Source organism: Platichthys flesus, chromosome 2 (assembly GCF_949316205.1).
Source record: "Platichthys flesus chromosome 2, fPlaFle2.1, whole genome shotgun sequence".
NCBI lineage: Eukaryota > Metazoa > Chordata > Actinopteri > Pleuronectiformes > Pleuronectidae > Platichthys > Platichthys flesus.
The window spans coordinates 19,445,545-19,473,503 of NC_084946.1; the positions used below are offsets into that span (position 1 = coordinate 19,445,545).

Genomic DNA, 27,959 nt, shown 5'->3' on the forward strand with positions numbered 1-27,959 from the left:
TGACAGGCCTCAAGACAATGCGTAAAACCGAATCAATTGGAGAGGCTTTGCTGTTGTTGCAGTTTATTGTATCCTATCAATCAGGCCGGGATGTGATGCCTCCCTCAAGGGGTGAGAGAGGGTGAGGAACAGGGGGAGGAGAGACGTGGGAGGGGCCGGTGGCGCACAGAGCCGAGTTTAGCACTTTGCAACATGATCCGCGCACAGCAGCGAGAGGCCGGGCTCTGCGGTCCTGCCACCTGCCGCCCCAGCGCACCACATGGAGGAGACTGAGCCCCAGTGAGACTCGAACCAGCAGGAAAAGAAGGTGGACCTTTTCAACTCGCTATATGAACCCGCGCAGCACCGGCGGCTCCTCACACAGCGACCTGCGGACACAGAGATGAGGCTGACGGACACAAGTGCCGGTGCCCGTGCCTCCTACTGCGGTCTGCGTCAGTGCTCTCGCTGCTCCAGGAGATGATGTCCTCGGTGCCTCCTGAAGGACTCCCCGGGTTTATCGCTTGCTTGTGAGCACCCTCTCTGGGAGGAGGAGGAGGAGGAGGTGGTTTCCATGTTAGTATCTCGGGGTAAACATCCAGCAGGGTCAGCGATGGCCACCCCGTCTCCAGCCGCGCAGCCGGCCCCGGCATCTGCATTGTAAGGAGAAACTGGGAAGGAGGATTATGCACAGATAAGAAAAAAACACAACAGGTTTTTGTTGATGCGTCTAAACCAGACAGAGCCATCACTTTGGATTACAGGGTTTTGTTGTTGTTGTTGTTGTTGTTTTTTGCCAGCATGAACTCGCTGTATTTCTCCGACTCCCCGCCCGGTCCCGTGTGCAACGTCCCGGGAGCCGGGTCGGGCGCGGCGACCAGCGCCCTGCGTAACGACCTGGGCTCCAACATCCATGTGCTCAAAACCCTCAACCTGCGATTCCGATGCTTCCTCGCCAAAGTCCACGAACTGGAGCGGCGGAACAAGCTGCTGGAGGGCCAGCTCCAGCAAGCCCTGCAGAGGACGAAGTACCGGCACCTCTACACCCGGGAGGTCGCGGTGCAGACGGACGGCCCCGAGTCGCGGCTGCCGGGAACCATCTGGAGCTTCACCCACGTCCGGAGGCAAGGGGAGCGCACCGAGACCGTGCAAGGGCCCGGGGTGTCGTGGACGCACCCGGACGGAGTGGGGGTCCAGATAGACACCATCACCCCAGAACTCAGGGCTCTGTACAACGTGCTGGCCAAAGTCAAGAGGGAGAGAGACGAGTACAGGAGAAGGTGAGTGAAGTACACCTATGTGTGAAGTATGTTGTTGTACATGTATGCAGTCCCTCGACAAAGTTGGAGTGTGTTTTCAGTGTAGCACAACACGTTTCAGGCTTACATACACACATCCTGATGAATGTGAGCATGAATCATTCGAAGTGGTGTAGCAAGGATTTAGGGTCCTGAAAAAGTGAAGTGTCACCCTCCATTCGTTTTTGTCAATGGACTGTGGGCCCCTATGATCACTGCTCTCACTTCAGATGAACAGAAAGAGAATGAATCTCAAATACAACATTTCACTGTCTAGAATACCTTCAAGTCATTAAATCCTCTTTAAAGTGCACATGACAGTCAGAAGTTCAATGGTTGAAACATACAACATATCTGTGGTGTAGTTTATAAGCCAAGATGTTGTTCTACATCATTAAATCACTTTACATGTCATTTATCAGACGGTTTTATCCAAAGCGATTTACAATTAGTTCTTTCAACATCCATGAGCGGCCATTCAGGGGTTCAGCACCTTGCCCAAAGACCCTACAGCATGGGCTGGGATTCGAGCCGCCAACCTTCGTGTTGGAAGTCAACTGCTCTAAATCGGAAAATATAAACAACGCTGCTTTAAAAGACAAACAGTCCACAAAGGGAAAAGTTCACATTAGGGATGAAATCCTCACTAGATTAAGTCAGAAACTACTTCGATTTACCTTTAAGTCTTTCATTAATAGTTAAGTCATTTTAAACATAATTTTCTGGTTCCAGCTTCTTAATTGTGATGAATATATGTTTCATATCAGTGTAAGTAGAATGTAACTGGGTTTAGAACTGTTTGTTGGACAAAACAAGACATTTGAAGAAGACCACTTTTCTCTGAGAAACCACGATGGTAAAAGGTGATTCAGCAGAGGTTATGTGTTTCAAAACGACATCACATGAGTGTAGATGTACTCTGAGTCAGTAGATAGACAGGAGCATGGAGCTATTTTCATCTCCCCATCACTCTGTGACCTATAACTCATCACCGAACCTTTTACTTCCCCCGTTGGTTGTGATTGGCCGATGTCTTGTTTGGCAGTTCAGTGGAAAGATGACAAGTATCACAGTGAAGGTGTCATGAAGGTATGTGTTTCACATGAAGGATGTGAGAGTGGCTTCTCAGCATTCACACAAAGACTTTAATTGTGACCTGAACCGATCTTATTTAAGGAAATTCCTACGAATGCCTCATTGTTCCTCGCCCTTAGTCATATCAGCTTCGCTTCCTTGAGGACTCACTGCAGCCGCCCTGGCTGACCCATGCACGTCCCTGCTGGCCGGCTTGGCATGGCTACTGGAGGGAGTCATGCCTGCTTCTGTTTGCTATCATGATTCAAGCAGATAGGCATCTCAACAGGCCTCTGTCTGCTCGGTGAGGTCGGCTATGAAGGCGGCTGATTTCCCTGCGAGAGCACTGACTCAGTGACACAGAATGTGTGCACTCTCCCACCCCTTTGGGAAACTGGATATCCTGTCTAGTCATTCCCTGTAACCGGCATATCCTTTTTTGTGCATTTCTGCTGGAGAGGATGAACAGCAAAGGCTGGGACGGCAGCCAAACTTAAAAAACTGCTGCAGCTCGGGTCAAAAATCTGGATCCCCTTTAGAAAAAGCAGGAGATCTTGACTTTATAAGTAATCTAAACAGCCACATCATTTGCTTTTTATCAGGGATTTGGTTAGAAGAAGATATCAGTCACTTCACTCTAAACAATCACTATATAGACATATATCTAGACTCCAAACAGAGGGTGTTCTGATGTCTATAATAAATAATATACCAGGAGTTCTATACTTATTTTCACTACGTATACCTTACAGCTGGTGGAGGTGTTATATTTCCCTTTTCCCTAAATGACACTCCCAGTATCAGACATGTTCTTCGTGGTGTATTTACATGCACAGAGCTGTGGAACACAACACATTCCTGGCCTCTTTTCATTGACCAATATTCATGGTAATCAATCTCTCTCCCTGCCTCATTCCATCTCAGCTCTGAGCTCCGGAGCTACATCACCCTGTTGTTTTCTCTGTGAGTCCCAGTCTAAATCCTCTTTACTAGAGCCACGTTCCAGCGTTCAATCCCCGAGCCCCATCCCGCCTCGCCTCCCCTGTTCTGTGCCCTTTGTGTTTGTTCGGCCATTCCTTCGTCCTTCCCTCCTCCCCTCCGCCCCTCCGCCCCTCCGCCCCTCGCTCCTCTCCGTGTCATACAGACTGCTTTGTAAGGCATCCTCAATCCCGATGGAGGGCCCCCCACCCTCCCCGTGCTCCCACACCGCCCTGGTGATTTATTAAAGATTTACTAGTGCGGACACACACAAGGAGATGGATGACCAGCCGGTCCAATTCTGATCCGGCCACTTTCATGAATAATATGAAACACGCAGAGGTTTCATTTCTGAGTCTGAGGCAAAATGGCGTGACTTGTCAGATGTGGTTGTTTGTAACACTGCTGCTTATAAAGTTGTTTTCTGAAGTCAGTGCTTGAACACACATAAACGTTCCTGGGTAATGGAAAGAAAATGGTCACAAGGACTTTATAGATAAATTGAGACAATACAGTTGTGTTCATAAAACATCTGGAGACAGAGTTAGAAAGTTGTTCCACAGGACAAAACTCCAAGATGGTAACATTTTAAACCTGACATTTTCTCCTAAATATCATTTGTAAGTTATGGGAAAGACATGTTTACATTTATAAACAAATGCAATTACTATCCACTCTTCACTTATTGTTACGATAATTATGCTTGTGGACATACACACATCATACAGTATGTTATGCTCATTTCAAATATTATACTATATAGTGTCAAACAACCCGGTTTAAAACCAAACTAAACTAAACAGAAGTTTAAAATAAGATTTTGAAAATTAAAATGATAATATTATGTTTACACTACAATAATGTACATAGGATTTTAATCCATCAAGTTTAATTTGGAAGCAAAAGAGCAACATTTAAGAAAATACTTAATTATTTTTGAACTTTTCCTTAAGATTACATTTTTTTTATTCATCCTCTCATATGATTATGTATTGTGTCTTGTAGTATTTTAATTTGTTTTGTATCAGGGAGAAGTGTTTTTTTTGTCAGTTTTTCTGGCTCTTGTGTGCAGTTTTTTTCTGGGCAGAAAGGTTTGTTGATATAAACTATGTACTTACTCAGCCGCTCACATTACACAAGTAGAGAACAATATGATTCTTTCAAAGTTGCTGGGTTTATCTGTTGCACTCTGAAAGCTCTTTAACCGATTGAATTCACATTCTTAACGTATTAGTCTGATGTGTTCATGCTTTGCTTGTTCTGCTGAGTCCTTCACATGCAAACATTAAGTATGCACAGTTCACATACAGTTGCCTGAGGAGAGGCTTCATAAATTAGACAACCAGCGTATATGAACAGCCACTTAGTGCCTCGGTGGCTGGACTGTGAGGTTACTACCTCTCAGACTGACAAACGACCGTGCAAAGGATGATGGGTAAAGGTCAAATCCACTGTCCTGTTTTCATCCCGCTATCTGGCGTCAATGTGAAATGTATCACTAGTGGGGTCATTGAGTCTCTACCTGTAGTTGCCACAGGGCTTGAGCGGCTATGAAAAGCGACACTGACGAACATATTTGACAGTCGTCAGCTCGCTTTATTTCAAAGAGGAACAGAGACTGTGACAGCTACACCTCTATGTGGCCAAGAAGGCAAATTGCCCATTTGTATAACATTTGCATGTTGTAACATTTACATGTCTTACTTATGGTGCAGAGATATCACAGACAACTTCATCCATTATGCATATTAGTGCACATAGAGACACATCAGGGTTAAAATAGAGCAGATGAACTTGACAGCAGTTCATTGTCGATTTAAACTGATATCACAGTGGTTTGCATGGAAATCGATTGCACAGTAGGAAGTACGCAGAGAGCAGTATAATGGCAGTATTATACAATATTTTAGGTGCATTGCTCACTGCAGTGTTTGACTCATTGATGAATGTGAAAGGACACGTCTCTATTAGCCACGCATCGGCTAAGATCTGAGTCCATTACTGGCCTCCTTGAGTTGGTAGTTTTATCCCGTCACTGAACAGAAGTAAAACAACTGTCCTGCTGCAGCTGAATGTCAGTGCCAGTGTAGGACGTGTAGTGAACCGGTACAGCCTCTGGGCCTCCATGTTCATTATACACAAGTAATTCACATACACAGCTGAATTTAGCCGTCTGCGGGTCAATGCAATGCACAGACTTTATTCTGAGGCTTTATCTCACTTCCTGTGCTTAAAGGAGGTGACAGGCCGACTCGAGACCCACTTTGAAAGGAACGTAATAAATAACTACCTAATTAAATGGTGAGGTAAAAAGTTAATCCAGAGCTGAGGGCTCAAGCGGCATATTTCTCTACATGAAGTGCACCGTGCCTCACCAATGAGCTCTTCAGCTCCTGCCTGTCTGTCATTGCTGCTGACCTGCCCACTGTATAATCCAGGCCGTCTATTTGGGAGAGGGATTTTCTCTAAGCCGTCACCTAGCAGCGCCGAGGCTCCGGCGGCAGCCAGCGCTGCACCACATCCTGGCACGCAGCCGCCGCTCTGCGCTGGGGCCTCTCGGAGTGGAAGACTTCCTGCTGCTGAGATACAGTGAGGGAGACAGAGAGAGAGCTCAGTTCACTAACACCGTACAGCTCCCGATTACAGTTCATCATGTGCCTCTCTCGCTCCCCCCTCCTGTCTGTGTGCTGCTCTTCTCATGAGGTCACAACTTTTTTTGTACTTTCCCAGGCCAAAGGCATTCAGTAGTTTCATTCAGGTCTTTTTCCTTATTTAAGACACACATTTAAGTGTGTTTTGTAGATTTTTAGCCCACGTCAGCCTTTCACAGTGTTTATAATTCTATAATTATTTGATCGGTATCAGGATTTTAACTACCAAACATCGGTATCTGCATCGGCCTCCATGTCACTGTGACACCATTGCAAACTTGGATTGTCCACAATTATCAAATTATTCCTTCCATAATTTTTTGCGCGAATACCATATACTATCTCATTGTTGTTTGTATTAAAACAGTGGTATGAGGGTCAGAGGTCAAGAAATAAATCCACAGAATCCTGAAATGATGAATGACCTTGGAACAGGGAGAGAAGCACATTCCTGCAACACAAAATGTTCTGGATTACCTCAACATTTTTCTATTGAAATATTTAAGCTTGAGACACATGCAACTTGGGTTGAGCTGTACTGAGTAGAAGTCTCAAACAACACACGATATAGTGATGTTTGTGTCAAGTTTGCTTAAAAATACATGGACGTGCACTTACCGAGCATTTTTAAAATCTGACAGCAAATATTTGTGACATGTTTTTTTAAAGATACAAACAGGATAGGAACTGATGCTTTGCATTTGGTCTTTTTTTCAAGACAAGATGTGTGATAAGGCCAACAACTGTGTTAAATTTAGAAATTGGTTTAAATCTGGACAACACCATTGTGTGTGCTCTGTTGTACCTTTGCTCTCTCAGCGCTTGTGTCCGTAGCTGCGGCTGTTGTTGATTATTCATGGGTATCGATATGGCTGAGAGCAGTGGTCCGTTGCCATATTTAAAAGTGCAGGAATGCACCTGTCTCTTGAAAGCACTACACAGTGAGAGCTGCACAGGAGGTTCGGTTGGTGGACTGTTTTGGAAAAGCGCTGCTTCGCCTTGCAGCAGCTGTGGCTGGAGGCGAAGCTGCACATGTAGAGTTTGTCAGGTGAATGTTCCTGCTGAGTCTATAATCATCAGACCTTATTTTATTTAAAGCTTATACATTTAACAGGAGTCTGTACGTCCCTGCTCAGACCTGCTCTGGCTGAAAAGCTATTGCACCTTTACTAAAGGCCTGGATGTGCTGACACAGCATGCAGACTTAATAGCCTCTGTATTTCAAAAGCTTATTATAACAGTGGAAATGTTGGGTGTGCGTGACACCTTTGAAAACAAACAAGCGTATATAAACACACACACACACACACACACACACACACACACACACACACAAACAAACACACACACACACACACACACATTAAATCTGCCTCTGCGTTCTTGCATGCTCAACATTAAACGAAACCAGATGTGTGTCTCCCCTGAGTCGTCTGCATATCTTGAGGAGATAAAGTCTGTAAATCTCCTCTGGACCTGTTTTCATAACAGCAGAAAAACATAGTTATCATCTTAAAAGGACATTCCTCGATCAAAATGTGAACAAAAACAAGACCTTTCTATTTCAACCCATAACGCTGACAGGTCTCTGTGGTGCAAAGGCTAAAAGGGTATTTTTGTTTTCTGATAGTGTAAAGCATAGATTGTGTATAAAGATGGACGACAATTCCCCTAGAGTCAAGCCAAAGCGTCTCCATCGCCCCAATCACCTCCTGATCATAAACCCTACCTCCTCCATGTTAGTCGGTGGAACATGAACCAAACTAGAAAGTCGTAGTACTATTCAACAAATTTTATCTCGCAAAGATGGTGTCTGTTATTTAAGGTTGTTCATATCGCATGTTTGTTCAAGTCTTTTTTTTTCAGCTAAGTTTAGTTTTTATTTGATGCTTTAAAACTGAGGTAAACAAGTGACAGCTGAGACTGACTCGTGATTGGTCGACAGGACCTTTCTCTCGAACTCCAAATGCACCAAGATGATGGCATTCATATCTGGATAGTGGGAGAATGTGTCGTCCATTTTTTTAAACAGTCTATGGTGTAAAGGCAATGGTGTGCGTAAACACTAAACTCAATAGCTTCCACTTTCAAGTGGAAAAAAAATGCAGATGATGTTATTACATATTCTTGTAACTTATATGGACAAAGTTCTACAGAGCAGAATACATCGAAGAATAATAAGTAGCCTCACAAAGACCCAGTAACACATATTATTTATTTAGTATTTCACAACTTGAGCATTTATTCATATTTGGCAGTGGCACGCAGCAAATCTGAAGCAAAGGAAAGTTTGCTGGTTGTTAAATTATACAGAGGAGTTAGTGCTTACCATGCACAAATGTTGATTATTTAAAGTTTTTTTCTCTGGTCTATCAATATCTGTCAGTCAGGGGTCTCAAGCTCAAAGAGTAAGGCACTGAAGCACCTTCATCACATCACTAATGGTTTTAGATGAGAAACACTCTGTAAAACACTTTAGAAGAAAACTATGCTGTTCTTTTATTAAAAGTCAATGAATAGAAAATAACAGTCCATTGTAAACATGCATCGGTGCGTTATTAAACTGTCTCTAAGACTTGATCTTTCCCTCAGGTGGTTTTATTTGACTCAACATGATTGATTGAAATATGTTGTGGTCGAGAAACCAGATTTCACGCGAATAGAGCAGTTTTACTTTTATAGTCTCTCCCGGGGTTCATCCCACAGGTGTGTGTACCCAGTGTTACAAAAGATATTTGTCTAGTGGCGATATATCATAGCTCTATTATGTCTCACTTAATTTGCCTGCACACACCCTGGCCTGTGAGGCTTTGTGCCAGACGTGAACATCCTCATCTTCTTTTCTTCTGTTATCTGTCACTCCCGTAGTGCAGCTCCACCCTAACATGGCCTGGGCATGCATGTCGCTGTTTGTGCTTGATACACATGCAAGGGATTTTACAAATCCGTTTCATCTCTCAAACGGAGCATCCAGCTCAAAGCCCCTCATTATGGGATTGTTAGGAGTGTTTGCACAAGTCAGGTCTTTATTCTTTTTGTTCAGTTATATATATGCTGCTTGTGCTGTGTGTTACATAAATAGCCAGGAGCCCATATTGTGACGGAGCTGTAACTTTCATCGCAGTAAAGGGAAATCAGTGTGAACACAATAACACGGCAGCACAGCACTGAGCCCTGCGAGGTGGGTGGGGTCGCTTTGATTCTTAGATGGAAACTGCAGGCAAAACGGATTTTCTGTCACAGCGCCCTGTCACCCTCCTCTCCGCCCTCACTGCTGCAGAGAGCACTAATTAGACTCCTGGTTCCTGTGTGTGAAGTTCAAACTTCATTAAATAGTGCATGTGAAAAAATTGCACTATCCAGGTGCTTATCAGTGATTTAGTAAATCAGTAATAAACTTGTTGTTGTCTGAAACTCTGCCAGCGAAGACCTTCAGCTGCCAGTTGTTATTAAAACAATAAAACTATTAAATGTGGGTTGGTTTCACGGGAGCAGCAGCCGTGCATGTCCGTGCAGGGATTTAACAGTTTGAGGAACAGTTGCCATTACAAACACTTGCATTGAAAGCAATTACTTTTAGTTATTTAAATTGTCAGAGTGCTTTTAGGTCATACCTATTAGTTGGTGTCTGTCACCCCTTAAAAAAAAAAAAGAAGAAACGTCTGGCGCTAACCTGACAGCAGCATCCGCCAGGCCAGAGAAAAGAGGGCTGGGACAGGCTTTGGGAGTTAAGCAATTAGAGAATGCAAGTGCAGTTTGTGCACAGTGCAAACAAGTCAAGCTCACACCCATGATCTGTGGAAAAGTCATTGTGGAAACATTGCGGGGCCAGATCAACCCAGAGGATTAGACATGTTACAACAGTGGCCCCAAATTATCTGTCCATCAGTATGAAGGGAGGATCCGCTGGTTGTGTACCAAACCCTCTTTTCAGCGGGATGCTTTGATCAGTGGTAATGAGTTTGTTATGGTATCACCGTTCCAAACTATGACAGAAACATGATTTGTGCCCAGGTTGTATTTCTCTTTTATTGTTGCCTGGTTGTGTTGTATCTAGTCCTTGTTGTTGCTCTGCCTCAACTTGCTTCTCAATGTCTGTCGAAATCCAGGAAAAAAAATGTTTTGTTATGCAAGGATTCTCCGGTAGATTATTATATATAATGTTTAGTTTTGTCTGGGAATGATTCACGAAGATATACATGATAAACAAAGATTATAGAAGCTTAGTGCTTGTTGGACTGCTGAGACATAGGCTGCTGCAGCATGAACTTATACAGAAGTCAGGTTTAACACAGAGCATTAAACAAACTATTCCATTTCCCAAAGCCTAAAACACACCATCCTCAGTTATAGTGTTATCTGAACATGCTCTACATCACATGTATATTTTATATTGTATTTTCATGTCCATCCCTCGTGGATTTGCAAGACACCAGGAAGTTGCAATATAAAGAGTTATTTCATTCCTTTGTATAAAACTAAATATTGTGCCCTTTCTTCCGAGCTTGGCAAATATAATCAACTCGGAAAAATATTCCCCTTCATGAAGAATAAGTTTCAACTAAATTACACTATTCTGCTGGAAAGGCAATGGCTCGTCTATAACAGCATCATTAAACGTTCTCTGTCAAATCATTGCAAGATATAGATAAAATATCTTGTTACCAAGATGATTATTGACTAAAGAGATTCCATCATTATCTATAATTTTCCTAGTTCCCATTACAAAGAAATAAGATATGAGAAAAAAATGATATTATACAGGCATGCATACATACAGTGCATATACTGTATATACATATTTAAAATACCGACAATATTCCCATAAATAAAATAGTTATTTGAATAATAATAATAGGTTTAAGAACTGTACTATTTACTACACATAAATTCCATTTGATCTGATGTTTTTGTTAGCAGTTAACTATATTTCAAAAATACGCGTCCATTTATATCTACTGACCTTCAGCCTACAGAACCCGTCAAAACAAGATTTAGAGCAGTAAATAAATACTTGCACTGTCCCCTACATTACTGACTGGCAATGTGTGGTTGCTCCCTGAGGACCAATGATAGTGATGGCTCGGGAAAATGTCTGTGGTTACTTAGCAACACCGACAGTCCTCCAGCGCAGCCCATAGTGGTGTCTGTGTCCTGTCTGGGTCGGGGGGGGGGGGGTCTACACTTAAGACTGACCATGCTCACTGCAGACAGCGTGTGCACAGTTCCCAGCACGAAGGAGGGGATCCAAAATGAAGACTCATGAACAGAAGATGGTTTGAGGAGATCGAGGAGGAAGGACCCGAGCCCTGACCTTGGCATGTTGATTCGTCAGCAGAGACCCTCGGGCTGCCAGACGCTGCCTGGGCTGGTTTATTAGCAGGCTGCACGTGTCTCACTGTGGAGTCTGGGGAGGCTATAGATTACACACAGCATCATGACATTCAATCAATGACCTACTACAGTCACCCCATCCCCCCCCTCCCCTTTTTCCTTTCCTCCCAGCAAAGCGTCACATTACTCACAATTTCACATCTCAGTGCAACACACCTCTCATCGCGTTCTTCTTATCCAGCCAAGATTACTGGAAGAATCTGAGCTGAAAGTTAATCCTCACACGTGCACCTGTTTATTGCACGGAGACCATGGGGAATGTTGGTGTCATGCTGAAGACATTATACAGAAACGCCTATAGAGAGGCAGGCGAGGAATCATCTGGCTCTGGACTCTCTGACGTGATTTATCACGGCTGTCAGTGGCCTCATTTCATATGAGCAGCTGAGTAGTGTTTGTCCTGCGTTTGGCCAGATGTATTGATCCTCTAATCGGTTATCATGCAACACTTCCTGTCTTACTATTGCCTGCTCTCGTGACAATTCATTATAATGTTGCTATTAAAATCTTTTAAGCTTTTAGAGTTAGAGTTGCAGAATTTTTTATTTTTTACACACTCAAGACAAGATATCTCAAGATACATTTATTGGTCCCACACACATGCACAGACACACGACATGCAAATTGGGGGAAATTTGTCCTCTGCTTTTGACCCATCTGGTGAACACAGGAGACACACAGAGCAGTGGGCAGCAATGCAAGGCGCCTGAGGAGGAGCAGGTGTTGGGGGAGTAAGGTGCCTTGCTCAGGGGGACTTAGACAGTGGGGTAGGTAGAGTCCTCTTGGACTTTCTAACAAATCCAGGTGTATGTTTTTGGTGTCACTCCATGGAGTCGAATCAGAGACCATCCCGTCTGATTTTCTGCCCATAGCGCAATTTTTCTGCCACTAGTCGACCGCCCATTTGAGTCTTAGTGAAAATGTAATGATTGTTCTTAAAACATCCAGGGGAGGAAGGTTTGCCACTAATTAGAGTGAGGTTTGATTATTGTTGTGATTTGATAATATCTTTACAAAACAATATTGGTATAATTTGCACCGAATTACTATGACGAGATATCCTCTTTTGATATTTTGCCAAACATTTCTACAATCTTAAATAGTTTCCTTTAAAAACATATTTTACTATATTGCTTTTTAACAACCATATATTGAAAAGAACATTGCATTTTGATACAATCAATAAAAATGGTTGAACATATTTATGAACATTTGATCTAAACCGAATGGTAGAAACCATCAGGTTAACTAGAATGTCACTCAGTAGAGCCCGTACCTCTGCCAGGGCCCATAACAGTTCCCTGATGAAACTCATAAATATCAGCCCCCTAAACGTGGCTGATCAAGATGCATCAATTATTCTATTAGAAAAAAATACATTTAAAAAAAACTCAACGTAAAAAAAGTGAAAATGAAATTCATGGATCCTTGATGCGCATCAGCACCAACATTTTTAGAGTTCCTGAGTTCTCCGTCCAGGAGTTTTTTCAGTTATCTTGCCTCCTATAAAACTAATGAACAAGGTAGAACTCAGAACCTCCTTGGGGCAGGTACAAAGGGTCACTGCTACATTTGAGCCCCACACAACTTAAATAAAACATTAAACATGAAGATCCTGAGCTTGAGGGCGATATCAAATAAATGAATTAAAGGGTGAATAATATAATCTTGAAGTACATGTATTCAAGAGTAAGTCTACTTTAATACATAGGATCAGTTTTTAAGCTTGTAATTAGATGTCTGATCAATGAGGAATCCTACTCCCTTCCACTTTCCAGAGAATCAAATTGTTTGAAGTGGGTGTTGTCTGACTCACTGGATTATGAGCAACACAGGATTTATGGATAGTCCACTACCACACCTCAAAGTTTTCCTTGACCTCTTTTTAGGTGTTTGCAGCATGTTCTGTAAGATCTTTTAAATCTGATATCCAATAAACATTTTAAAGTAATTATTAAAATGTCTTTGATGCCTCCAAGACATTATCTGTCATCATTTTGATTCTGGCAGACATAAATCATTTAATGATTTAGGTATTAATCATTGAAGGAAAATAAAAAATAAAATAAAAAAACAAGAGCGCACCAGGTTTGGAATGTTTGTGCTTTGTTCAGCTTTCTCTGCAGCGGTGGGAAAACACTGAGGCAGCTCGCAGACAAGCGTAACTCCCAGGCATACCGCACAAGGCAGGGAGTGTTAGCTGGCAAGTGCTGCAGGAATGTTATTGTTCATCAGGGAGAAATTGTATGAGAAAATGTCTGTTTGCTGTCACACACTTTCGGTTCTTCCCTCAGAGTCACTGTCCAGGTGCTGTTTGTTCACACATCACAAAACACATGGTCGCACCATTAAATAGAATCTTTTTACATTTCTATAATTTCTTCAGTGATTGTGCAGATAACGATGTTTGCTCACTGAAGAATACAATTTCCTGATGGTCATTATTAGATTGATACAGTGCAATAGTTCCCTGATGACTCATTCTTTAAAAGGCTTTTAATTTAACTCAACTTGGGAATGATACAAATTTGGAAACCATTTAATTCATTTCCGCACTTTCAGTTGTGATTGTAAATTGCGTTAATAGGTGTGATGAACCAGAGTTTCTGACTAATCGGGGCAGGAGTGAGGAGGGTGAGTCTGGCAGTAAACAGACGTCTGTGAGTTGACACAGGCTCCAACCCTCCTGCCGCCGCTGTCCTTGTAAGGAGACTCCGGGTGTGTTCGTTTGACTGAGTCAGGCTCAAGGTTCAGCAGAAGAAGAGCGGCCGGATTGAATACCTCCGCTGTTTGGATTCGTCATTTTAATCTGCATGCTTAAAAACTAGGCAACGATTTTCCGTTTGCCTTTTACAGGGCGGCTGAGTTGTAACTGCCTCAAAACGGCTCCATTACCTCTGATAGATCACATTAATAGTCCTGACATATGGCCGACAGATAGAGGCTTCCCTCCATCAGCGGGTCGATTTAATCACGTCGTCCCCGTTATCGCTCGTGAAAGAAAAAGTTGTCCAGGAAGTGACAACAGCAGCGATGCAGCTGTGACAAACCAATTTGTGTCTGCGGAGGATGTGAGGCAGTTGTGAACTGCGTTGACCTCAGCCGGGTTCCTGCGGCAGACGGTCAGAGTGTTGTGGACACCGTGAAGCAGCAGTGCCAGCGTTTTTGGAACAAGGCTTCAATCACAGTGCGAGCTGGCACGCCCCTGCTAGGAATACTTCTCCCTAATTAGACAGTGGACATTCAGTGGGTCCTGAAAGGAAAACAAGCTGAGTTTTGTTGAGAAAGTGAATTTCCAGTGACGCATGTTGTGATACCAGAGTGGGTTTTGTCGGTGTTTGTGTTTCTCCATGGTCGAAGCTGTGATGGTGAGCTAACGCACCAGTCGGTCCTGGTTATCCGATGTCAGCTTTTTCCCTTATAGGCTATATGGTCAGGCATGTGCAACATACACCAGTATATATACATTTTCCCACTTGCAACCTAATATCGCAAACACGCAGCATGTAAGCACCCCCCCCCCCCCACACACACACACAAAACATGTCTTCACCTTAAGGTTTTAAGTTTCATGTGAAAGGGACTTGCTTTTGTCCCCATAAGGAAGACAAGTCCACTTGGAACACACACGTATCCCTATTATTCTATCCTTATCAGGACTTGATATTGAACTTAAGAAATGATTTTTGCCTCAATAGGACCAGGCTCTGGTCCCCATGACGTCTACTGGTTCTGTAAAGGTCATTGTTTGAACTGGAAAAGGTCCTAAAGAGGTCGAAGAAAAATGAGTACACACACGCACGCACGCACACACACAAGCACACGCATACAAACACACACCCCCCCCTTCCCAGTCACTGCACATTATTCCTTCAGTGGCTCTTTGTCACATCAATGTGTCTGATACTCTGTGGTTGCTTTACATAACTGAATGAGTTCCCTCTTCATTCTGAACCTCATCCTGTCTTTAGAGAAGCATCAGTGACTCAGCACGATCTCGTCTCTCAGGGAACCAGATGAGTGTATTAGGAGCACGTTGAACTGACTGATGCTGTGTTAGAACCACACAGAGGCAATTATGGACGGTTCTAATTCTGTTTGTACGTAGCTGCCATGGTGCGGAGCTCCGACATGACCCATCACGAGAGCAGATCTATGATGCTAATCATAGTTCATCATAGTGCAGCTTGCAGCCATTGGGGGCATCTGGCGTTTTATTTTTAGCCATGTTAGCACCGCGGCATTAGCAAAGGCAGTATCTGTAACTGAAATATCTATTCACGTTAATGTCGACATCAGGATTTTTCTTTCAAACTTTGTCTTGTACCAAACACTTAGACCAAGGCCCTTGCCATCAGCCTCAGCTGTACTTTTGTAGAAGATTCATAGCCTACACACAAAGATTAAAGACATGTCTCCACTTCTTCCTGTTGTGCAATATTAAGCAAAAATATCTTGTGTCGATACACGTGCTTCCATTTTGTGCTTTTGACATCATTTAGAACCAGAGTCTGTGCAGGAGTTGACTTTGACTTTTGGTCTTGGTCCATGTCCCATCCACTAACATGGAGGAAGCAGAGTGTGGCTTATACTTCTGAAGACTATGGAGTGATGAATAAGTCAGTCCATTTCAACTTTGGTAAATGTTAGGATTGCTATGATTGTGTTTGCTCCGATATGTCCAAACTCTTTCAAAAACACGAGAGTTCCGTTTGCTTTGTGCTGTTGGCAGTGAGATCATCATAGACTCTCTCTCCTGTGACTTCCTGAGGAATGAAGCCGTGAGCATGAAGGAATCCAGTCTGCAGCAGAGAGACACTCCACCCCTTCAGGGTGTGGTGACGCTTAACTGTCCCTCCGCAGTCCTTCACAGGGCCAGAAACTATTCATGAGCAATGTTTACAGTATTTGAAGAAGGATGGGACTGTGTTCTCTTTTATCATTTGCATTGAGGCAGTGGGTTTGCAAAGATTAGTGCACAAAAGAGGAAAACAGACAAAAGGTTGAAAATAGGAGGAGGAAATGGGTGTGAACCAGCACTGCCAAGGGCATTTTGTAATCAGAGACCAGAGTATTATTCCCACTAAAGTACCATTACCCAGTACAGTGGCCCCCAGGGGACATGGACCAGCCGTAACTGACCAACCTCTGTGCTGTGTGTTGCAGATGGGAGGAGGAGGTGTCCAAACGGGAGAAGCTGGAGTCTACGGTGGAAACCCTGCAGCAGGTTGGGAGACATAAACAATAAAATATAAACCAGTAACACGCACAGTCTATTTAAAGTCATACTAAAGGTCCTTTAACACACACACACACACAAACACACACACAGTATATTAAGATCTGAGGGAAAGACTGTGTTCACGTCTAAAACAGCCACCACAGCAGGTGCATTTAAATATAGCTCAGTGCTTCGTTATGTTTATGCAGCGTGAACTCAGCTGACAGGAAGCTAATGCACCAGGAGGATGTGTGTCTGTTTAAAAAAACCACAATACAAACCCATCAGGAGGAGTCAGCTGACCTAGATATACATATAGTCATTGAAAATCACCTGCAGCCCGCCATCATGTTTCTGTCCATAGCAGACGAACAGAAATGGATGTAATTTCAAAAATCAGTTTCAAGTGTCACGCCATGGGGCTACATCACAGAGAGCCACTCCATCCCAGCTGCCGGCGTGAGGAGCTCATCTTGCCGGTGTCCTTCCTCGTTTCTGCTTTAGCACAGATCGATCGGTGACAGCACACGGGTTTGTCTTAGATTGTGGGTCAGCAAAACACCAGATAGAGTGAGGGAGTGGCATCCCGCCCCCCCCCCCCCGGGGGCTTTAACCTCTCAGAGCACACGGGCAGATGTCGCTGTGTATGGGGGAGCCGGAAATCTGCTCACACATAGTCAATTCAATGCAAACAGCCCGTTATCGTCATGGGCCCGGAGCCAGTGGGGGGGCTGTTGTTGTGCAGTGACTTACTACAGCAGCACAAACAGGCTCTGGCTGTGACAGATTCAAGTCAACAGCGTTTATCGCCCTTTTAGACTTTGTTTGTAAAAGTCGGTGTGTAGTTCAGTGCCCACAGCTCAATAGAACAGCCAGCCACTGAGGGGGGAATTACGGGAATAGCTGCTAAAAAGATAATTATCTTAAAAGTTAAAACCAGTAAAGCTCAACTATTTAGGTTAATGTTTCTAAGATGGCAGTGAATTAACAGTAACTGTGCGTTTTCATCAATTCATTTCTGCCCGTATTAAACAAATGAGATTAGTATGCTACCCACAATAGCACTCACCACAACAAACACCTCAATCAAGGCCCAACAGTTCCCTTGATTAAAACAAGCCTTGAAGCTGAGGCCACATTACGTTTCTCAGCTGTTTTTGTGCCAGTTGCAGATTTCTAGCTCTATTTGTTACCATACAGCTGCTGGAAAAAGCCCATGAAACCACATTTAAATCCACTAGAGACAGATTTTTATTTGGATCTGCACAAAGTTGCACACACTCATAAATATTTCATCAGAATGTACACCCATTCTCTAATAAATCTAATTCAATGTGGACAACAAAACGCCCCAGTGGTCTCTCCTGAGTCAAACCACAGCCTTGCACCAAGTTTCATGGAAATCGGTCCAGTGATTTCTGCATAGTCCCGCTACTTAACAAACGCAGTCTACTATTGCCTCCTTATAGCGGATGCAGGGACTCGCACAAACATTTTGTGAGGCAGGGGCTCAAGAGAGAAAAAGGGCACTCCTAATTATTTATTAAAAAAAACAATTTTAAAACCAAAAGTTAAATGATTATACCCTTACACTCACATTACATTACATGTCATTTAGCTGACGCTTTTATCCAAAGCGACTTACATTTTTAGAACACTCATCATTTTATGAGGGGCCATCTAGGGGTTCAGTATCTTGCCAAGGACACTTAGGCATGCAGATGGGATAGAGTGGGATTCGAACCGGCGACCTTCTTGTTGCAGAGCACCCTCTTTATCCCCTAGGCCACGCTCTCCCTCACATGATTGTTAAATACTCCAAAGTAGTATAATGCATAGTTATTAGAGGAGGAGCCTACAATCAGAATTATGCAGTTTAGCAAAAGCTTCTTTTTATTTGTTTATATTTGACGTTTTGGTCTATTTTACTTCCATGTCTTCTTTTATTCTAATGGAAAGAAAACTTGCAGTGTTTGCTTCACCCTCTCTCTGCTTGCTAGCAAGACACAAGTTAACTATATTTGATTTTGTCTTAAGGCTAATTAGCTTTAAACTTGAGGCACTGGTAGCTTAGTTCCTCACCACTCAGTTCCACACAAGCAAAGAAAAACCACCACAACTGGAAAAGCTGGGAGGTGGGAGGTGCTGCCGGTCTGACATGACCGTGATGACCGTGTGCTCACAAGTGCACTTTCACTAGCCTCACGATTCAATAACGATTCAGCAGTCAGCAATTCAAATTCAAAACAATGTGTCACATCCACAATTTCCTATATTACTCCACACGGCTGCTCTTCATCAATCAGTTAATAAAATCAGTCGAACAAACATGAAAACCCTTTTTATTTAGAAAGTGCTTTAAAAAGTTTTATATACTAACTTACTTTTATAGCAAGTGTGCTGTAATTTACAAAAAAAGGTTTTCAATTCAACAGTAACTTTATGACACACAGTCATTCATTTTAAACTTGTGTGCTGCACCTAAGGCTTAAACGGACAAACTCTGACTACTGCCTTTACTGTATCAAGGTGACCCCGCCTGTGACTATTCAGCTGAAGGGTTCGTGTTGGGGGGGGATTTCCTTTCTCTTTCGACAGAGCCATGCTAACTGTTCCCCCTTGTTTCTAGTCTTTATGCTAAGCTAAGTTATCAATCTAATGCAAATAGTTTTATATTCACTGTAAAGACATGAGAGTCATCTCATCTAACTCTTGGACCGAATGTGAATATGTATAACAAATTTATAAAACATGTATTTAAGTTTCAGCCTGTTGGAAATAATCCATCAAATCCATTCTTGAACATTAACATACATTGAGTGGCTGCGTTCCAATACCTCATTTGCATCAGGTAAAGATAATAAAAGAAAAGTAAATAATGATCTCATGGTTACTGAGCCAAACAGTAACTAAAAGCATCATAAAACCAAGCTAATATATAAAACCTTTATATTCTTCTATGGGCCGTATCAGAACAGTTCTTTATTTACCACACCTGAAGCCACATCCTGAACTATGTCATACAACCATGATGTTGATACCTTTGACACTTTCACTTTGAATAGATTGTATCAGATGTTTGTTTAAATGACTCATTCCAACTTATTTAGTCCAGTAAAGAAACGTTAACTGAGTAAATTCAATCCAATCATGTTGGTGATCAGAGTTCATGCTGTCAAACACAAATGTCACTTACCCAATCAGGACACTTATTTTCTTGTATGTGACATTTGAACTCAGAGTGCCCAGGAGTCGACTGAGGTCAAGGACGAGCTGAGCGAGAAGGTGGACAGACTGAAGGCGGAACTCGTGGTTTTCAGGAGCCTGATGACTGACGTGAGTATTTGTTCAGCGAGAGGGTGACGTCGTCCTGAAGCCGGACAAAGACGTCCCATAATAAAGAAAACCTGCTGGGTTCACTCCCGGTCTTCAACACATCATGACTGATATGTGTTCCAGCAGCAGGATTAACACTGAACACACCCTTTCCTTTCCTGCCTTGTTTGAATTCGGGAAAAACATATAACCCCCCCCCCCCCCCCCAGAGACAAGTATTCATTGAAAATAGTTCAGATGGGAGCTGTAGATCAAGAGCACATCCTGTCCTGTACAGCTCTGTATTGTTCCCTGGCAACTCTGCTCTGGTGTGAAATATTCAGCTGTAATAAACTGCACTGGGCCCAGTCCCAGCCTGTGCTCACCCACTGATAGATAGAGTCAGTTGCAGTATTTGTTTTTCAGAAAGCCATGTTGTTTATCCTGCTTATATCCACTGTGGCATCTGCACCTTGTAGAAGTTTTCATGTTATTTTCTGTGTTTTACTTCATCCCCCAATGTGTGATTCCAGAAGCGGGTAAGTGACACGGCTGTTGTGGACCTCTGAGGTTGTGTGGAGACATCTAAAGTTGAGTTGTTGTAGTAGTTTAGACAGTGATGCTGTCTGTGGATGTGTCTGTGTCTGTGTTGACCCTCGTCTTATATTCTAGTCTTATATTCAAAGCTTTCACAAGAGGAAACAGTGTACATGAGACATTTGTCCCGTCAATATCTGCCCCGGCAAATCTGATCAAAATTTGTTCACCTCTGGAAATTGTATCCTTTCATTTGGCTGACTGGTTTTCATGTTGTAAGTATTAGTCAAAAACATCAAAAAGGATGTGGTTCTGGTCGAGGAGGAACCCATACTAGAGCAGATCCAGGGACGGATCCAGGAATCGTTTTTTTACTTTCTTTAACATTGCAGGATAGAGATTGTTTCAATATTTCCCTCGTTTCCTCAAGGAATAACTGATGGATCTTGATGAAAAAAATCTGGCACATTAAGGGGACTGATATCTATGAGTGGGTGAAATTTGGTGCAGCTTGATTGGATTTAAAGAGACTGTTGGACCTTAGTGGAAGCATGTGCTCCACTCCACATTCTAATTTTAATAATAATGACAAAATAAGGACTCAAAAGTAAAGTTTGAGTACTCTCAACATTCTTATTTAACCTGCAAAGCTAGTATACTGGGAAAACAGTCAATTGGAGACTTACAACACCGAGTAGAATTGGCAGAATTTGATGAAAGACCATGTTGAAAAATGCAATATGTCTGTACATGAAGGAAATTGCCAAAATGAATCTTACAAGCAGAGAGTGTTGCACCTTAAAGGTTCATTTGATTGTAAGGTTTCTATAAATTTGGGGTCTGAAAATGTATTTCGATCGTTTAGGGACAGTAATATGTTTTAGTTTATAGTCATAGGCTTTCATAGGCTTACACATTTCAAAGCTCAAACCAAACCTAAAGAAAAACATACCCCCTATGGCATCACTGGGATTATAACACTATAGATAAATATATGTGAGACAAACATTTAGCCACATATAATATCACCAAGTTCACGGCCTCTGATACAGAGATGGATTAACCATGACTAACTAACTGAAGGAGGCAATATGACCATGAATCTATTTGCTGAACATTCCAGCTGCCACAATGCATCGAGTTCACATACTGTAGTTTATACAGTGTGAGAAGATGCATATGTATCTGTGAAATCTCTCTTTATCTAATTTATAGCAAATGTCTGACCTGGACACCAAGATCCAGGAGAAAGCCCGGCGGGTGGACATGGACATCTGCAGGCGGATCGACATCACGGCCAAACTGTGCGATGTGGCGCAGCAACGCAACTCGGAGGACATGTCCAAGATGTTCCCCATCAGTCCGGCCCGGTCGCTCTCAGAGAAGGTGGGTGTCCGTCCGTCCCTCTGTCAGCTGTGGGTCTGTCTGTCAGAGGAGCTGAAAGTAATCGAAGAAAAACGCCCTGTCAATGAAACCAGAGCAGGAATGCATGTCTGTGAATAAACTCATAAACATACACAGACTCATATATGCACAACGCAGCACACGCACACACACACACACACATAAAAGTGAAATGCTGATGGGTTATCTTCGCCGCACACAAGGTTATCACATTGCGCCTACATTTCTTGCTAAAGCCCAGTGTAGAGTATTCAGTATAAATCTGCTGTGAGTCAAGCTGGAGGCGTCTTTAATGTCATATTTTGTGTCTCTGCCTTAAATGAAAAATTTGCATATAAAACCGTCTGATTTATGTGTTCTGCTGTTTGTTGCATCTGGAATCTGTCCCATCCACTTGGTTATGTCTTTGTGCTTAACCAGAGACAAGCACCACGAGTTAGCTTCAGTTGGACATTGAACACACACGTTCAGTTTCTCTCCTCAATGTTTGCAGATGAATAAACACATAAAAAAATGTCTGTGACAAAGGATAGAGGGAAATATTGATTAAACACCAGTTGTCTTCTTTACATTTTGCCTCTGGGTTCATTGGGTTCATCTTGGATCAACAAGCTAAAGAGTGTGTTGTTGTTTGTGTGTGTGTGTGTTGCAGGGCGCCATGGCCTGCTGCAGGAGGAAAGAGCGTAAAGCGGTGTCTGATGAGGAGAGTTCAGAGATGGATGCCGAGCCCAGCCTTTCAGAGGAGGAGGAGGAGGAGGTTCCCGAGACGCTCAACATCACGGACGAAATGAAACGCATGCTCAACCAGCTGTAAGTAACACACACACACACAGACACACAGACACACACACACACACATACATCAGAAGCACCTAGTAGTCTTAGCTCTGAATGAAACTGCATGTTTTTACAGCTGCATCACATCAGCACAGTCACTGAGATGGAATTGTTGTCATTGTTCCTTCATCTCCCCCTAGTGTTTTTATGGAGAATTGTATCTTATATACAGAATGGTCATTTAGCTCATCTCTGCATCTGTACAGTCTCTTTTTATGCCACAGTTCTCCCTTCTTCAATAGTTTGTTTGTTTGTTACAACCCTCTATTTGTTCCACTCTTCTCAATCAATTCTTATCCCAATCATCAACAATCAGAATCATTTCAATCAGCTGTCCGTATTGTTTCCTCTCCATCTCCTCCTCCTCTTTAAAAGCACGTCTTCCTCTTTGCATGCAACCTTCACTGTACCTGGTGGCCGTTACACTTTTCTCCCTTGCTCTCCTCCCTCTCTCCTCCTCTTCCTCTCTCCGTTTCTCTGTCCTTGTCCTGTACAGACATTGTTCAGATAACTCCTTTGTTGCCAGGCGCGAGACGTTCGAAATCGACGACGAATGCGACAGCCTGACGTGGGAGGAGAACGAGGAGACTCTGCTGCTGTGGGAGGACTTCACCAACTACAACGTGCCGGCCGCCATCACTGCGGGAGGCGGCGCCACAAGCGGCACGACTAACAGCAACGGCGAAGTGGCTGATCCGGTGAGACCTCGTTGGCACTTCGGCTCCTTCAACCCGGCGTAGAGGGTTTTCGAGCTCATGCAAGTCAGATTGTAGATCAGTGCTGCTGCGGTGTTTGCAGTGTAAGACGTCTGCTAATGCATGATGACTGAGGCTCTGTCTGTGCTCTCGAAGGACTCCCAGGATGGAAGCCTTGGCAGCCTCATTGATGAGACAGAGTCACTATTTAAGAACAGAGAGCAGGAGTACCAGGAGACCATCGGCCAGATCGAGGTACACAACCTGTGTGTGTGTGTGTGTGTGTGTGAAATAATAACCCAACAAACAGTATATGCATGTTGTTCTTTAGTTTTTGCTTCGTCTTTCCCCATTTCCAGTTTGCACTGTGCTTTCTGTAAAGGCACAACAGCCAAAATATATTAAAGAAAATAATTTTACTTATACTTGGGAATTATTGTTGGTTCATTTCTAATACATTAAATTTGGTTGTATACAAATAAATCCAAGAATGTGGCTCCTGAAATATATATTTAAGTAATGGAACTTTAAATATAATCTGGCTATCATGCAACTTGATGAAAAGTTCATTAAAAACAATATGCAGTTTTCCTAATTCCTTAAATTTCATGAAAATGATTAGGATGGGAAATGGCGTCAAGTTGTATAGTTAAATAGTTTATTTTAGTTTGAGAACGTTTTTTTCAACAGTTTGAGTTGCTGCAATGTTTTATCAAAACTTTGTTCTACGTTTGACATAATTTCTGTGAATATCTTAGTAATTTTACGTAATTGAAACATGGCCTTGCTGTTTATGGATTTATCTAATTTACCTACAGCATAATTCTCTTTCTTTGGGGTAAAAACATAAATAGATGCATCCAATAACTGTAGCAATTAACAGTTGTTTTTTTGCTGAAAGATACAAAATCCATAAACTAGAGCAGCAGTTCCCCTTCAATCTATCTATTGTACCTTTTTTAGATGGAATTGGCCACGGCAAAGAGCGACATGAACCGACATCTGCACGAGTACATGGAGATGTGCAGCATGAAGCGAGGCCTGGACGTGCAGATGGAGACGTGTCGCCGGATGATCAAAGGCGGCAGGAACTCTCCCTCTGTGGCCAGCTCTGTGGCCAGCAGCGACTCAGGGAACACGGATGAGATCCAGGACGAGATCTTGGACAAGGACGCCGAGGCAGAAGTCTCCGCTAGTTGTCCCGTCTCCTCCTGACCACCGCTCGTGATCACAGGGGCTCAAGGTGTATGGAGCTCCACCCTGCTCGAGGTGGACCAACTTAACTCTGGGCCTGTTAGACCTGTTAAAGTTCAGATGGTCAGGGTCACTGATGCAGGCCCAGAACTGGTGCTTTTATACTATTTCTGTTGTTTAAGTGGTTTGGAGGAGGGGGGCGTCTTTGCTTTACAAAGAGAAAAAGGGTGCATAAAGAGTCCGAGCTGTTTTCTTCCTCACTGCTGCCTCACTGGATTCTTCTCCAGAGCTTCACATCATTTTTGACGGAGAGAAAACAAAAAGAAATTCTCACACGTTTTAAACTGGCTGAGAAATATTTTCTACAAATTCTTACCCAATTAAAGTCCTTTTTTTCTAAAGGAAATTGAAAATAGTACATATTGTGCTTCTTGTTCGGTGAACAACGAATATATTCACACATACACACACAAAAAAAAAATGCATCCATCTGTTAAATTTGAATATTTATGATTTTTAGATCGCAGAAAGTCACTTCACCTCGATTGGAAAACTGCTTTGTTTGTGTATCATTTAAGTCCCGGTCGTGTGATTTGCGATCCAGTGTGTGTCCTGCCAAGGAGTCAGGACAACGAGCGGAGACAAATGGTGTTGCAGTTCTGCTGGTTACTGGGGGAATTCTGCAGGGTTGCCAAAGTTGACAGAGGAACGGAGCACAGCCTTTTGATGCATCAGTGCACTACTGAAGTTCTATGCAATTCAGCTGGCCTTATATTTTCAGACTGGCTTTCACCCTTCAGCGGTTCTCCTCAAATACGATTAGCCTTCTCAGCAAAGCAGGTGTTTTCTATGTATCATTTTGAGCGTTAGAGTGTGAAAAAATAATCTACATTTGTTTTGTCGTGGACATCAACAGTAAAACTGGAACAGCGCCCCCTAGAGAAGGGACGGATCACGCAAATAACGCCAACGCTACTTGCTACAGACACAGTGCTGACTCAGATTTATGTTTCAGGGGAAAGATTGTTCTCAGCTTGTGCAGTTTTATTTTGAGCACATATAGACATCAAAGACATATCATCCCAAACAAGTCAAATAGTGTCGTTTTCATGAAAGAAATCAAATAAGTTATCAAAGCCAAACAAGGCTCTGAAACCTCATAAGCAAAGCCAAAGGACACATATTTCACACAAGTATGAATATCATTATTCATTGTATATTAGAGAAATATTCCTTTGATTATGTGGTGTTATTATTATTTCCTGCTGTCCTGCAGGGGGCTCTGTTCCAGGCGAGTGGCACATCCTGCTTTGCCTCTCCTGAACCGGGGCTCGACTGTAGTGTCAGACTGTACATAGAGGGCTGTAGGCATGTGATCGTATACCCCAGAGGCCTTTTTGTGTTGGAGTTAGTCTTTTGAAACCGTTGGAGATGTCCAGCAGTTTCTGTGCTTCCACTGGATTGGTGCAGAAACTGACCAACGCATGGGGACAGAGGTGATCTTTGGAATCGCCTCTTTGTATTATATTGTATGTACAGTTTGCTGGATCAAAGATTTAAGTGCTACTTCTTTCTTGGAAGATTCACAGAAGCAGAATGTCAAAACACAGGCCTTTTTCTTATTTCAGCATGTTTCTCCGGAGGAAAAGGAGCTATGGGTCCTTTTTTTTATAACTTTATTTTTTTTAACTAAATTGTTGCATTGCAGACTGTGCGCTGTGTTTTTAATCAAAATCATATCTATTCTAATCATTGATTAATTTGTGGCAGAGAAAATGCTTTTTTCACAGATTACTCTGTGTTAACTGATGCTAATGTTGCCATATTCAGCTTTTATTATATTTTCAGGAATAGTAAACTTCTTCCAGATGTTTTGACCACAGCAGATCACCCATTATTAAACAATTTACTTTATCGGACAAGGACGAGGAACGATGAGAACGTCACATGCTTTTTTGTTTGTCTTGATGTAAAACCAGTCTGATCGGTAACAAAGAGCCATACATTTGTCTTTACTGTACTTCTCAGCTGTGATATCAAACACATTATTGATTGTATGGTTGTAACATCCACAAACAGCAGGTCTCACTAGAGCGCAAACCTCCGCCAAGGCCCAAAGGTCCCCTTGTGATCAGATCCAGATTGTTAGTCCCCTTAACATGCCAGATTCTTTGAATCAAGATCCATGAATTATTCTGCCCCTGATCTGGATCCACACCGAAATTAAATGGGTTCTTCCCTGACGCACGCCACATCCCACCACCTGGTTTCGTGATAATCCGTCCGGTAGTTTTTGCGTAATCATGTTCACAAACAAACAGACAGGGGTTAAAACCTGACGTCCTTGGCGGAGGCATCAACGCACCACGCTGTCTCTCACTTCACTCAGAGCGTCACACTAACCAGCCAACCAAAGCAAACATGTACAGTAACATACGACAAAGATGTAAATCAAGCTATAGAATCCTACTAACTCAGTCTCAGTGTTCGTACAGCCCTGCCACACACACGTTAGTTTGCCGACTTCTCCATGAAAAACGTGTTGTCGTGTTCCAGAATCACTAACTCTTGCAGACTATCAGACACGTCGGTGTATTCTCTCCACTGTTCCATCACTTGAAGCAGGTCACATCCCAGCTGGGTTATTTAAAGATACTGTAGCACTCCTCCTGGCTGAATGTAGCTTCACTGGAGGCCTCCTCTAAAGACCTTACAGGTAAATGCTGAGAACATGTAGCCGTTTCAATCCAGGGATATTTGGTGCACTGTTAATTTAACGGAGACCTTGGTATGTGTTGCTTTACTAAACGGGTTCTTACCAACTTACAGTATGTGACCTAGGTGTATTTAAAGTAGATCCTGGTGGATGTGAATGTTTCCTACTCAAATGGTTTTATACTTGTGGGTTTTATCAGTGTTGACCTGGGATTAAATGGTTGTGTTGACATATGGTTTCACGTGTTTATTTGCATACATGTTTGTCGTCATTATTGCCTTGACTTTTGATTCCATAAATATAATGGGGAGATGGAAAAAAAAAAAAGGTGCAGCAATACTCATGGCCATATTTGGGTAAAAATCTACAGACGTATTTCAGATACTGGTCTTTGTCTTTCATTTGCATCATTAAGAGGTTAATTTAAATGGTTTTCTTTTCTTGTTTTTTGGGGTTTTAAACTACTGATACTATGTATTCATGTTGGTCCGGGGCAGATCGTTTCGAAGTTATGAATGTACTAAGTTGATATTGGGAATACATGAAATAAAATGGTGGATGGATAAAAATCAAGATGAATCAGCTTCTTTTCTTAAACTTCACATTCATTATATTCTTCTCTTCTCTAAGGAGTTGAAGATTACAGATGTGTTTAGTTCACTCAAT

General features: G+C 42.7%; 1 protein-coding gene across 1 annotated transcript; it reads left to right on the top strand.

The window, feature by feature from the left end:
- The first annotated feature begins 190 nt into the window (after window positions 1-190).
- On the top strand, window positions 191-27,862 carry iffo2b (intermediate filament family orphan 2b). The gene is made up of 8 exons (XM_062404800.1): window positions 191-1,259; window positions 16,541-16,601; window positions 19,836-19,931; window positions 21,663-21,833; window positions 22,504-22,661; window positions 23,215-23,386; window positions 23,540-23,638; window positions 24,347-27,862. The coding sequence occupies exons 1-8, from the start codon at window positions 781-783 to the stop codon at window positions 24,596-24,598; spliced, it is 1,488 nt and encodes a 495-aa protein (XP_062260784.1). The 5' UTR covers window positions 191-780; the 3' UTR covers window positions 24,599-27,862.
- The last annotated feature ends 97 nt before the right edge of the window (window positions 27,863-27,959 follow it).